Source organism: Triticum aestivum, chromosome 2B (assembly GCF_018294505.1).
Source record: "Triticum aestivum cultivar Chinese Spring chromosome 2B, IWGSC CS RefSeq v2.1, whole genome shotgun sequence".
In the NCBI taxonomy this organism is placed as follows: domain Eukaryota; kingdom Viridiplantae; phylum Streptophyta; class Magnoliopsida; order Poales; family Poaceae; genus Triticum; species Triticum aestivum.
Genome location: NC_057798.1, coordinates 15,713,882 through 15,728,057, shown reverse-complemented (window position 1 = coordinate 15,728,057; position 14,176 = coordinate 15,713,882). Strand labels below are relative to the sequence as shown.

General features: G+C 43.3%; 1 protein-coding gene across 4 annotated transcripts; it reads left to right on the top strand.

Annotated features, from left to right (window-relative positions):
* The first annotated feature begins 8,363 nt into the window (after positions 1 to 8,363).
* Positions 8,364 to 14,085, top strand: LOC123043133 (disease resistance protein RGA4). 4 transcript variants are annotated; one of them, XM_044465486.1, is made up of 3 exons: positions 8,366 to 9,299; positions 9,794 to 9,919; positions 11,640 to 14,085. In XM_044465486.1, the coding sequence occupies exons 1-3, from the start codon at positions 8,530 to 8,532 to the stop codon at positions 12,256 to 12,258; spliced, it is 1,515 nt and encodes a 504-aa protein (XP_044321421.1). In that variant the 5' UTR covers positions 8,366 to 8,529; the 3' UTR covers positions 12,259 to 14,085. The 4 variants fall into 4 exon arrangements, with proteins under 4 accessions (XP_044321422.1, XP_044321421.1, XP_044321419.1 ...); XM_044465484.1 differs by having other exon boundaries at positions 8,368 to 9,299; XM_044465487.1 differs by lacking the exon at positions 9,794 to 9,919 and having other exon boundaries at positions 8,364 to 9,299.
* Positions 14,086 to 14,176: the final 91 nt, after the last annotated feature.

Below are 14,176 nucleotides of genomic sequence, written 5' to 3'. Positions count from 1 at the left end.
CTCTATTGCAAAGGTGTCTGCAACAACTCCTCTGTTATAATGACGGAAGTGATGCTTAACAGGTCTGATGGGCCAGATCGATGGCTCGCGGCGTGTCCAATCTTTTAAAAAACCAGCCGGCAAACGCACATCACACCCCTATCTTATATCTTATATCTTATATTTACTAATTAGAGGCACCATTGGAGTTATCACGTTAATTCTAGAAAACCATGTAAAAACATCCGTAGGATCTCAATTCTACGATTAGGATCAAATAACAGATGAAAGAGTTTTTTCGCAAAAAAAACAGATCAAAGAGTCTTTAATAAAAAAAACCAAGTAAAATCATCCGTACGATCTCAATTCTATAATTAGGATCAAATAACATATCAAAGAGTCTTTTCTCAACCAAAAAAAAGCAGATCAAAGAGTCTTTAATAAAAAAACAGATCAAAGAGTTATACCTTCTTTAAGTAATCAAAGAGTTCAGGCCCTTCCTCTTTCCACACGCATGATTCCAACGTTTTCCACCTTCCCGTGTGCAAAAAGGAGTCCTTAGCCCATTTTTTCTTTTATAAAGAAAGGACTCTTTTTTTTTGCGGGGTATAAAGAAAGGACTCCTCCGATTGTTTCCTACCATCAGTACATCACGCTTGATCTACCTATGAAAAAATAAAGCCTAATGCCATCCCCGCTCAAGCTCAACCATAGGATTATTTTGGAGTCTCAAATGGTTGTTGGTATGATTACGATTTAATGATATATAAAAGCATGCTCGCTCAGACATAGCAGTCCATATACTTTTGGAGTCTTGATCCTATCGGCCGTAAACAGTCCGTGCATGGTACATGAGGAAACACGTAAGCTAAGAGCACCTGACAATCTACGTTCTTTTTAGATAAAAAACAAGAAAATCTACATTTTTTCTTCAACGTACTAATATACCGCAGATAAATGTATGTTTGTTCTCTTTGTTAGAAATCTGCATACATTATTATGCTGTATTGTACACAAATGTGCGTACAATAAACTAACTGTTCTTTTACGCACGAAAATAATAATTTCTCTAATAAAAGGTACATACACTTTCTCTTCAAAAAATCATGACGTAGCCATCTATATTTTTGGCCACAAACCACTTACACAATCACAATGCAAGTACGCCGGCATATAATACCAATAATCTGTAAATTACATTTACAAATATTTGAAAATATAACGATGGATTCCTGAAAAAAATTCCAATTAAAAACATTCACTCAGAAAATCTTAGGACCTAATTTGGGTATCTCACCCGGTGGCTTCTGTCCTAATAAAATTCCATGGGAATCCAATCTGTTGAATTAAAGAAGGTTTCCATGAGTTAAAATAATTCAAAAAGTTCAACAATCTTCTGAACATTCTAAAAATATGAGGAGAAGCTTGAATGTAGCTGCAGGCCTGCGGAGCATTGGGGTGTGCACAACTTATTGGCATGTAGCAGTGAATAACACATGCCCCTAAAAAAATGCAGTGACTAACACTTGATTGGTAGGGTGGTGACGAGTTGGAGATAGCGATAGGTGACTGAGTGTGAAATAGAAAGACAACTTCACGGAAAATAAGTGAGGGGCAGAGAGTGAGAATGGAAGTGTGACTCTATAGAGAGCCCGAGAGAGCGCATGTGGATCCACCTGAGAGTGACTGGCCTTGATTGTATAACATTCTAATACAATGATGTCACGAACAATTGTTGTGTGGCCAAGCATAATGAAAAATAAAATATGAATACACAGATTAAACATGAACCACTCTTTTGTGAATACATCGATATCAAATAGAAATTGCCCTCACGTGTATTCATATATATTATGCACTAGCCCGTGCGGATGCACGGGTTGATGACTAGTTTTCTTAATGAGTTACCTCTTTAGGCACGTACATCAATACATATGTTACATCAGTACATGCTCCATTTGTACGCATCATCTTTGTACACCACCAAATATAACTCAATCTCTAAAAGCCCTATTTCCTTGTAGTGTATTTTTCACAGGACATTGCCACCCTTAGATCCAGATCGGAGGGTTTAGGGAGCGTTCGCCAGAAATTGCTGCCTGGGGAACGTCAAGCAGATAAAACTTTCCAACAAAAAGGAACAAAGAGAGAGAAAGAGGAGCTCACAGTGGGTTGCTCGTGCAGGAGACAACCGGCGGCTGGTTGCCTCAAAGGAGTGTGGTGGCTGCAGGCTATGTCGGCGTCCAGCTGTAACATCAGGAAGGGGACGCGTCGTCTGTAAGGGGCAGAGAGGCGGCGGGCGGCGGCGGCAAGCGCATCGACGGGGCCGGCGGTGGCGCGGCTGCCACCTTCCTCAACCCTAGCGCTCCATGTGTGCGGACTGGTGGGGATCGAGCGCTCCGTCTCGCGGGGAAAGAAAAGATTTCCAGGCGTGTGGGTGTGTGATGGCATTTTGGCCGTAATTAGGTGCTCCAATAGGGGTACTCTATTAATTCCATACGTTTCCTTCTGAGGAAAAAACCAAGTTTTTTGATGATTTTGAACTGCACTAGGATTCTTCAATAATCCTGCCAAGATTTTAGAAACCAAATCTGGTCTTTTTCCGGCTGCTGGTTTGCAAAACCAAGATCCTCCATTATCTTCTAAAAATTACCGGGTCCAAGACCAGTGCACAGAAATGCAAGTTAAATGTACCTATTGCTGACATGCTGGCAATGATGGAGGTAGGTGGGCTACCGGCTAGATCTTACTAGTAGGAGGAATATAACTGAGCCAACTTGATTCCAAGATGCCATCAAGGCTAGCGGATATACCCGGATCCATACACACCCGGTCGTAAATAAAAGAATTAATAGAAGCAAACCCCGTCGTAAATAATAATAAAAAATAGTAGAAAAAGAATAGGTCGATATCTTTTTTGAAATGAATGGTTTGTCTTTTCCAAAAGGAAAACATTTTACGCCAGAGGACCGGCTAACTCTTGCGCTAGTCGCACCGTGCGCTGGCACATCCTCATCCCTACACAAGAGGGCCACATACTTTTGCTCCCGCGCGCATCTCATCCCAGATCGACGGTGGGGTCGTCAGCACGCTCCCCTTCTAGCAGCACTGCCGGACGTTCCACGCGCGACGAGTTTTTCCATGACGAATGAGAGCTTCACCCAAAGATTTCTGCGATGATTGCGTCTGAGGGATGCTGGAACCGCCCAGTCCCGGGGCTGCGACCGGCGAGCACCGGTGCTGCAACCGGCGGCGTCAGGCGCCAGACCCGGCAAGGGGTTGTGCTGGATTTGCCCCTTTTTTTGAGCACATACGGCACCAATGTTACCACCGATGATTTGTTTTGCTGGTACCCGCGGCAAATTTTGCTAGAATCGATGACTTTTTTGCTGGGATTCGTAATTTTGTGTGATTTTTGCTGCATCAGGCATTCGATTTTGCTACGACCGGCGTAGAATTTTGTTGGAATCGGCGAGTGTTTTCTTTGCTCGGATGTGCAAATGTGATGTTTTTTCTGGTCGAGATTTTTTTTGCTACAACCATGTTTTGATTTTGCTGGAACTGGAGACAAATTTTGCTACATCAATGTTTTGATTTTGCTGGAACCGCACACAATTGTTGCTACATCCACCCACAGCGGTGTTGGTCGACGGCGGCGATGGCTATCTTTTGTTGCAACCGTCTCAGAGTTTTGCTACTACCGGAGATGTCATTTACTACTACCAGAGTTTTTCTGTACCAGCGTTTTTTGCTACAACCATAGCTTCAGTTTTGCTGGAACCAGGTTTTCAAAAGATTCAACAAGGTGCGGTGACACAGAGCGGTTTTTCTGATAACTTTTTTTTGTTGCGAGCATTGACGGCAAGGATGACACGAAGCTGCAACCGGCGACTGGCGTTGCCGGAGCCGCGACCATCACCAGGGATGGAAGCTGCAACCCACGGGGCGAAGTTTCTGTTGCATGCGTGGATCCCGACGAGAAACATGACAGAAGATGGTGGCGACCGGCGGCGAGTACGGCGACCGGCGGCGAGTGTGGCATCGAGCAGCGGAGAGAGGAGGTCCAAGTGAGGGGGTGACGGCCGGCGACCGGGAGGACGTCCAAGCGACCGGGCTTTGTCGAGAGGAAGAGGGACAGGGGAAGTCAACGTGGAAATCGGGGATCGAACGACTCGTAATCGCTATATCGGGGCTATTCCGGCCCATCTGTTCGGGCGGACTGCCGGCGCCTATCACTGCCCTTTCAAAAACCAGCTGTCGTGAGGACGTGAAGATAAGAACACGCCAAGTCCCACTTGCACCGGAACGCCACACAGTTACCCTGATTGCTGCAAGTTGTAGAGGTTGGTGGGCTACCAGCCAGATCGTGACAAAAAAATATGTTTGTTTGATTCTCTAATAACGAGATATGCATGTAGTCCAATTTGAATTTTTTTTAACACAGTACAAACGCAAAGCGCTCGTATACACGCACATACACTCAACCCTATGGACGCACACATGCACATACTACCCCTATGAGCACCTCCGAAAGACTGAGCCAGCATATCATCTTGAAATTTACGAAGTCACCGTAGGCACCTCGTCGTCGATGGAAACGTCTCCTCCCACTGCATGTGCATCGTTGAAAATCCTGAAATAAATTCAGAAGTAAATGCGAGTATCAAGATTTAAACCCTGATGGGCTGGGATACCACAGTCCTTATAACCATCCAACCACAGGTTGGTTCGCGACCAACTTTATTTTAATAGCTGACTTTTTGTCTTGGGTTGTAGACCGGCTTCTTTTTTGCGGGCCAAGACATAGTAATGCTCAGTTGTAATTTACTTAGATCAATAGACACATTTGAACTTTAAATTGATCGGCGAACCAGTCTTTGGTTAGATGGTTAGGAGGACAGTGGTCCACTAGGATTCATATCATAAACTTGACATTGGTGCTCTCATTATTCCCGAATTTATTTCAGACTATTCCCGGCGACTGCGAGTCATCTATGGTGACTTCCTCATTCTCTCGGAGGTACTCATCTCTACTCTGGGGGGGGGGGGGGGGGGGGTTGTTAGTCTCGCCTCACTTCTCACCAACCCCTCGGCAAACCTTATATTACACCCACGAGCGTACATTCAACCTATTGTTGCAGCGCATCAAATTTGGACCAGCCCATTTGACGTGCATTAACTCAATCAAATCAGCACTTTCCCAAAACAACTTCATACATTAACTCATTTGGATCAAATCATTTAAAAAATGTCAACTAAGCCAAAACTTTGCTTTCCTTCCACTACTCATACTGAAACCAAATCAAATCTTACCGAAACATGAACTGTAATCAAAGTTGGCTGGCCCATTTGACGCGTCCATGCGTTTTTTATATGTTTCTTTTTTTGTTTTATTTTTTCTATGACCAGTGTATTATTTTATGCTCGATATACTATCACAATCAATCCCAAAAACAAAATCCAACCAAATGGGCGCTTTCCCAAAATAACATCATGCATTAACTCTATCATATCAAATCTAACAAAATCTCAATTAAAACCAAACTTTTCTTGCTTACAGTACGCATACCGAAATAAAATCAAATCGTACCAAAACATCAACTATAAACAAAGCCACCCGGCCCACTTGACACATGCGCATATTTTCTGTTTTAGTTTTTTTCCCCAAGTTTCACTTTCTGGTTTCCTTTTCTTGATTCATTTTTTTCTATGATCAACCTATTATTTTGATCTTGGCGTACTATCAGAATCGGCAGATCTGTACTCCATGGTGAGTTGGTAGCGTCATCTCCATTCCGACTAATCCTCCCCCATCGACTTTTCCTATCCCGCCAATTTATTTAAATCGGTGTTTAGCCCACTGATCTACTTCATGTTTCTATCTTCCAAATCTAAACAAGTAATGTAGATCGATTTTCGATATATTTAGTATTGTCTTTATGGAAAGGAATCAATCACCATGATCTCCAATCAATTTTTAAAGAGCAAATCTATGGAATGGAATCAATGTTTGATGACACAAGGCAACATTTATGTAAAGGAATCAATCACATGTCTATAATTTCTCTCTTTATTATTAAAGGGTAATCTATTTATTAAAATAAAATCCGTAGTTGTCCTCGTTTGTACCCGCAACTCCCACCGATCGAAAGGATACCCCACTAATTTTTTTATCGATTTCCTCACATCGGTTGTAATGATTTTTTGTATTCCTAGCCCGGACCGCAGGAGCATCTCTTCTCTCTCTTTATCTCTCCCTCCCTCTCCCCCCCCCTCTCTAGAATGAGGTTGCGCCTTCGCAGCTAGACTCCACCTCTCCCCTTGACTAGGGTTTCTACATCAAGCTGCTAATAACCCACAAGTATAGGGGGTCGCAATAGTTTTTGAGGGTAGAGTATTCGACCCAAATTCATAACATTTGCATTAAAGTGATCTTGTTTTCTAATGTGATTGTGAAATTCATACAAGCATTGACTAGGATGTTTATTATGAGGGATATCACCTTCATTAAACTTTAAAAGAGAATTTACCTCTACCACCCGTGGTGGTGGTGTGTCAAGTGCATGTATTTCCTCAATACATGGTAAATTCTTAACATCCTCAGCTTTAATACCTTTTTCCTTCGTACATTTCTTTGCTTCTTGCATATCTTCAGGAATGAGAAATAAGGTACCCCTCTTCTTTCGAGTGGGTTTAGGCGGTGGTTCAGGAAGTGTCCAATATCATAATTCTTCAATATATTATTCAATAATTACTCGGCTTGTTCAATAGTTCGTTCCCTGAAAGCCAACCAGCACAACTATCTAGGATGTCTGGCTTGGTGTGCCTAGTGTTGCCTAGGTCTCTCCGGTTATGTATGTATCCCTCCCCCGCTCAAAATGAATGGGTCTTCCGTGGTCTCTACCCCCCCTGCACATCCCCTCACTGTAAACCTGCCGGCAAAACTGGATGCTCAGGGTGTTTTTGCCCTCTGATATACGAGAAAGAGATTCAAGTGGTGGATCCCCCCCCCCCCCCCCCCACCGCAGTGAAAATTGTGTTAGTTTGTTCTATCCAAAACTATATTGATGGATGTTTCTAATTTATGTTTGTACTTCGATGAGATTTTATGCTATAAAGGGATCAACCGAAAAAAAATTGTCGGTTATTATGCCATTTTTCTTGTTGTCTAGTTTCAAAATTATTTGTCCCAATGCCAGCTATAAAACAAGTGTTTTTTTGCAAGAACCTATTTTTTTAATATATAGCACTCTTATATCTATTTATCTCTAAGAAATAAAATTAAATAAATAAATAAAATATAAGGGTGTTTTCTGCCAAAAAAAAGCTGATTCCGCCACTATTATCAGCCACTGGCAGTGAGCCTTTGTCATGCTCGTACGCCACGCGGGCATCAGATACGCCCGCATACCGGCATACGGAAAATATGACCGTATTGGAATAAGACGACAAGTTAGATAACTGCAATCACGTATTTTATAAAAAGAAAGTAATTGCGAGTAACGTATTTTACAAGTTGTGTGCAAGTTCTGTAACTCCCAATGTATTTACTCCCTCCGTCCGGTTATAAGTGTGCATCTAGCATACAAAATTTTCCTAGAAAAAGTGTACATCTACACTTCTTCTACGGTTAATAAATGCAATCAACCCCTAGTAATCGCTGCCCCCACTCTATCCTACAATCCCATTCTTCTCCCCCGCATCAACCCCCCAATCCTAATTCTTCTCCTTTAATTTAATTGGTGGAGACTAATAAGAGGAGAGAGAACTAATATGTCATCCATTTTCTAGATGTACACCTACTACCGGACAGAGGGAGTACCTCTTAGACAGTACTACAACCTGCACTGCACAAATATCTACAAGTCGTAGTCAAGTATTATCAGTTTCTGCAAGATGATAACTGTGACGTTAGCCATTAACATACTCCCTCCATTCCACAATGTAGTGCTTCCTCTATCCACGTGCTTCAACTTTGACCGTAAATTTAACTACCAAGACCGATTGCGGCGGGAGCAAAAATTATATCAGCGAATTCGTATTCGAAAGAAGTTTTCAATTATATAATTTTTTCTTCCGCCGCAATTGGTCTCGTTAGTTAAATTTATGGTCAAAGTTGGACCTCGGGAAGCGCGGGCGCACTATATTTTGGAATGGAGGGAGTATGAGTAAATAGTTTCAATTTTCTGTAGTTTTTCTGTATTTTTTTGGTGGGAGGGAGTTTTTTTTTTGTATGACAACGTATGCAATCTAATCCATACATTGCACATGGGTCCTATCCTATCCCCAAATAATACGGGGAGAGGGGGAGAGGGGGAGAGTGTGTGGAGGGCCTTCACGCTGGGAGAGAGGTGAGAAGATAAGAGAGAGAGAGAGTGTGTGTGCGCGCACGCGCGCGCGCCTGAGACCTGAACATGGCCGGCTCATATGTTGCCTTTGCTCCTCGCTATCCAAAGCTTGTTCCTATCACCTCCGGCGACACACCAAAGCCCACTTTGCCAAGCGAACTAGCTAATCTAAGAAGAAGTACCCAAGGAAGGCGAGATCGAGATGGCTAGCTATGGGGCCTCACTCGGCTCCGTCACGACCTTCATCCTGCCGAAGATCTGGTGGGCATGCTTTTGGCAAAAGCCAGATCTTCGAGATGCAGTCGATTCCTTGAAGCTGCAGCATAAGCATATCCTGGGGAAGATTCGAGAATACCGCGCCATAAGCGAACGTTTCAGCGATATTGGGGGAACCCTGGATGAGCATATTGCAGATCTGAGACGCATGGCAAATGAAATGGAGGACTGCATAGACAGCTGCCATATCGCGGAGGCGACAAGAACGCGTGCAGAGCTTCTTAGAAAGATTCCTCGTCTCAAGGAAAGATCCGAAAAACTGGAAGTGGATTATAAGGGTCCAGGGAAATCCACCGGAGGGGAAACAACGACCTCAAGAAAAGAAGCAAGTAATGGAGCTTCTGGACATGGGCAATCATATTCTGGAGGTGGCTTCCGAGTTGTAAAACCGTCCTGTGCTGATCCGGTGGACATGGACGGTCCAATCAAGGAACTTCTGGACCTGGTGAAGAAATCGGATAGCAAACCGGAAAGTAAGCAGCTCAAGGTGATCTCCATCTCTGGCTTCGGTGGCTTGGGTAAGACTCTCCTTGCCGACAAAGTTTACTTCCATGAAGATGTGTGCGCGCAGTTCAGGGTGCGCGCTTGCGTCGAGGCCGCGGGAAAGAGCCATGACCAAGTTCTCGAGGAGATACTCAAGCAAGTACCCGGGACTAGTGCTAATGATGAAGAGATACCACAAAATGGCGAGCAAAGGTGATTAGCTTTTCTATACTGATTTGTTTTCTTCATACATATACTACTGCCTCCCGTCCAAAATAAATGTCGTAGTACTGAACTAAAGTTAGTTTAACCTTATCTCAAAACTACAACACTTATTATGGATCGGAGGAAGTATTACGTACCATCATGTTTCTTGTGTTTTCGGTGAACTCAATTACAAAATAAATAGCTGAACCCCAAGGTATATGTAATATCCCTCTATCCTTTCCGTCTAGCCGTCGGGTACCAAAAATCCATTCTCATTCACATAGGCAGAGCAGACAGCGTAGTAACAGACAGCATATTGTTACTTTTTACTAGGAGTCTGCCTATTAAACTCCTTTGATAGCCATGTTTCAAGAAATGATTAGATTAGTCCATGCAATTCGCGCTGCAATATTTTTTGTTTTTATGCGATTTTTACTATCTCACCTTATTTATTTTTTGCGGAAACTGGGGTTGGTTTTCCCATTTTTCTTTGTAACTAGTGTGAACGACAAGGGCAAGAAAGTCCAGATTGATGGAGTGACACGACAAAATGGCGAGCCTGGTCATGGTCAAGCCACACAACCAAGTACTAGCGAACGTCTCAGATCATCCCTCAAGAATGAACGGTGATTAGCTTCTCTATACTTCTTCATGCATACCATCGCATGTTCTTTTTTCTCAATGAACAGATTGACCCCATGTAGCCATACACTACAATCTAGCCGTCTGGATCAGAAAACGGACAGGGAACGTTTAATTTTTACTAGGAGTGTCATAACAAACCCCTTTGATTGTTACATCTGCCATTTTTCTAAGAAACAAACTACTCTCTCCGTTCACAAATGTAACATGTTTTGGACATTTCAATATGAACTACATACGAAGTAAAACGAGTGAACAAATACATCAAAATTACGTCTATATACAGCTAAATCAGAAGAAAGCTAGAACAATCTATAATTTAGGAATGGTGGGAGTAGTAGATTAATCCGTTTGCGCCTGATAGATTTTGAATTTTTTCCATTTTCCTTTGTAAATTTTTCAGCTAAGATTTGATCATGCGAGTTATAGGTATTGTAGATTTTTTTTGTTCAAATTACATCATTATATACTACTGGAATTTCCCCGTACGCCGAGTGTTTGGCTCTTTGCCGAGTGACCTATAGACTCTGATATCTTTACCGAGAGAGCTGAGATCTTGTCTCGGCAAACTAGTATAACCTTTGCACAGATGCAGCTCTATGCAAAGATGGCACACGTGGCAGTTTTCTATTCGTTTGTTTTGCCAACATAGGCTCTCGGCAAAGTCTAGACTTGGCTTACTCTGCGGAGCCCGCCTATCAGGCGGCGAGGGACACGTGGCAGTTTCCTATTCGTCGTTTTTGCCGAGAGCACATCTCGGCAAAGAGTAGGCTCGACATTAATCTTGGGGTCCCGCCTGTCAGGTGGTGGACACGTGACAGTTTTCTATTTGTTTGTTTTGCCGAGAACAACTCTTGGCAAAGGCCGGACTCGGCTTAGTCCGTCAGCCCCGCCTGTCAGGTGACGGACACGTGGCAGTTTCCCATACGTTTGTTCTGCCGAGAGGGACTTCCGCAAAGACAAGCCTCGACATTAGTGTTGGGTCCCGCCTGTCAGGTGATGGGCACGTGGTGGCTATGTGCCCATTGTAATTTGCCGACAGCCATAAGTCGACGCCACATGGCAACCGCAGTCTTCGTATGTAGCCCGTGAAGATGCTTTATTTTGCCGAGTACCGGACGATTGGTTCTCGGAAGAGTTCTGTTTGCCTGTCAGATGTGCGTCGGGTACTCTTTACCGAGAACAAATCTCGGCAAAGACGTTGCCGAGTACTTTTGGCCCTCTGCCGAGTGTTTCCGGCACTCGGCATAGGTGTAATTCCAGTAGTGATACCTCCAAAAAAACTACCTGGTTATAAAACAAGTCACCAAAATTCCTTCTAGCTATAAGAAATATGGACCATTAAAATCTAGTTATATGAAACTTCCCCTCCTCGAGCTACATTGGAGAGAAAGTGGGAGGGGAAGAGGAGACTGTGTATAATGATGGACTTTTTTTCCCTTCACTTGCAAACAATTTCTCTTCAAACTTAATACTCAACCTTCCCTTTTCAGAATGAATCTAATACTTCCTCTGTTGAGACTAAGAAACGTCTTATATTTTGAGACAGAAGGAGTAGTCTTGTGGTTGTGGGAGCGGCCACGACACTGTGGCTGTAGAGCAGAATGGATCTACTCCGTCCGTACCATAATATAAGACATGTATGCAGTTCAAATGCTCCAGAGGTAGTACGTACTTATCTGTTCCTAAATTTGTCTCTTACAGGTTTTTGATTATAATTGTGGACATCCAAGAGAATAGGGGCGAAATAGCGATAGCATCTGTTTTAAAGGGTCTTGGTGATGTGCACAGCAGGGTTATCGTCACGACAACCATTCAGAGCATAGCAACAAGCTGGGCATCTCCAAACAACCATTTGTATCCTATGAGTACACTTAATAAAGTCCACTGGGAAGAGCTGTTCTTCAGAGAATTTGATGAAGGGAAATGCAAAAAGCCATCGGAGATGGGGCAGTTAAGTTCACTGAAGTCACTTCTGGAGAAATGTGACGGCCTTCCTCTTGCTCTGATCAGCACTGCAAAAGTTTTGAGTGGAACTGAACTGGACAATAAAGCATGTACAGAAGCCTGGAAGAAGCTTTGTGACATAAAACATGACGAAACAAGCACGTTACAGAAAATGCAACGGGTGCTAGCCAGCACCTGCGCTGGTCTATCTGGCACTAACGTACCTCCTACCCTCATTGATTGCTTGCTCTATTTCAGCATGTTCCCACCAAATCATCATGTCAGGAAGAATTCTCTAATAAGGCGATGGCTGGCTGAAGGAATGAAACACAATGTTGACAGGAAGGAATTTAATTTAGAAGAGCACATTGAGTGACTCATCGACCGAAGTATCATTCAGCCCATGGAAGTGAGCACGCGGGGTGACGTGAAGGGATGCAAAGCTTCTAGTCTAATGTACGAGTACATTTTCCACAGATCTAAGTCTGAGGAATTCATGGCAGTGCTCTCTGATGTGATGGACAATGGGTTTGAACGAAAGGGATATGTCCGCCGGCTTTCTATCCATGCTACAGAAACTGGGATTGCAGAAGAGAGATTGCCCGATGATTTATCCCATCTCCATACTCTGGCGGTATTCGGCACTGAGAAGCCAGAAGTTACGAAGGATCTTGCCAATGGTTTGTTTGGGAACAAAGGGGTTCTTGCCAAGTATAAAATACTTCGGGTGTTGGATTTGAAAGAATGTGCCGGTATGAAAGGAAAACATCTTCAAACTATATGTGACCTGTTGCTGCTGAAATATCTGAGCCTCGGGGACAGTATTGTTCGGGTTCCAAGGAAAATAGCGCAGCTTAAACTGTTGGAAACACTCGATCTAAGCAGAACCAATGTAGTGACAGTGTACATGCAAGTCTTGGGGCTCCCCAGTTTAACGCACCTTCTTGGGAAAGTTCGGTTGTCCAAATGGGACTGCATATTCAGAATGGAAAAGCTGAAAAGGTTCGTGAGGAATAAATGTAAGTTGGATACCCTTGGAGGATTCACCACCGGCAAGAGCGAAGCATTTCCGCAACTGATAGGTCATATGCGGCAATTGAATAAGGTGAAAATATGGATCCATCCCGCCGCTGATACCAGAAACTTGGAACATCTAACAGAAGGCATCAAGGAATTCATTAGAAAAAGCAGGTTCGAAAGCAATGTTGGTCGCTCACTATCAGTTGACTTCTCAGAATGCGTACATGAACATGCAGAACGATCCTTGGATTTCCTTAAACAAAATGTGAACATTCCAGACAATAATACCCAAGGGGCTCAAATTACACATGAAGGAGATGCAAATCAATGTCTCGGAAGCAATGCTGGCAGTACGAGCAATCAAATCATGAATATCAAAAACAATATCCAAGAGCAGCAGACAGAAGAAATACAAGAGCCCAAACAAGGTGCCCCCTCTGACTCTGAGGATGCCTGTTCCAGAAATGAAACTGAGATGATGCAAAACCATCAGAATATCCGAGAAGGATATGACAAATGCCCCAACAAGCTTTCCTCGCTCAAACTTTGTGGCAAGCTGACAAAATTCCCTCTTCAATTTGTCACAGAGATTGCTGGTATTGAGAGGTTGTGCCTTTCATCTACAGGTCTGTCTGGGGAGAATATTGCATACGCTCTAAGTGAATTGCCCGACCTGTTTTATCTAAAGCTGCGTGAAGATGACTTAAGTCTCCTCGACCTGCAAAATAAGCAATTTCCGAGCCTCCGGCGCATTTGCTTTTCTGTGAAAGATGGTAATCTGCCGCGCCCAACAATCATCAAACACTTCCATAATCTTCGCGAAGTGTATCTGTATGCTAATCTGAATTATGAAGAAAGGCGCAGCTGGAAAGCAGCTTCAGAGAGTCATCCTGAAAGGCCAAGGGTTTATTTCGCCGAAAGCACATGCAAGGGAACTTCTTCCGAGGCTGTGACCCAAAGCCAGTAATGAACATCCTCCGCTTCACGCAAGAGATGAGGCAAAACTGTGTGCCACCAACATGAAGAATATTTTCAGTTTGATGCGCCGATGCACCAAAATGACACTTCAGTTCATATTTACTCTTCAAGTTTCTCTCCTAAAGTTTGTTGCTGGTCATATTAAGCATGGTCATGTTGTTGCATTTACCTTATCCAAATTGCGTATGCATTTGTTATTGTTGTATGTCTTTCCTAATCCGAATTCGTGGGAAGATTGTACATTCACTCCCTAAGCCAACTATTTCATTGTTGATGTCATATTGTATGCAGTTGAA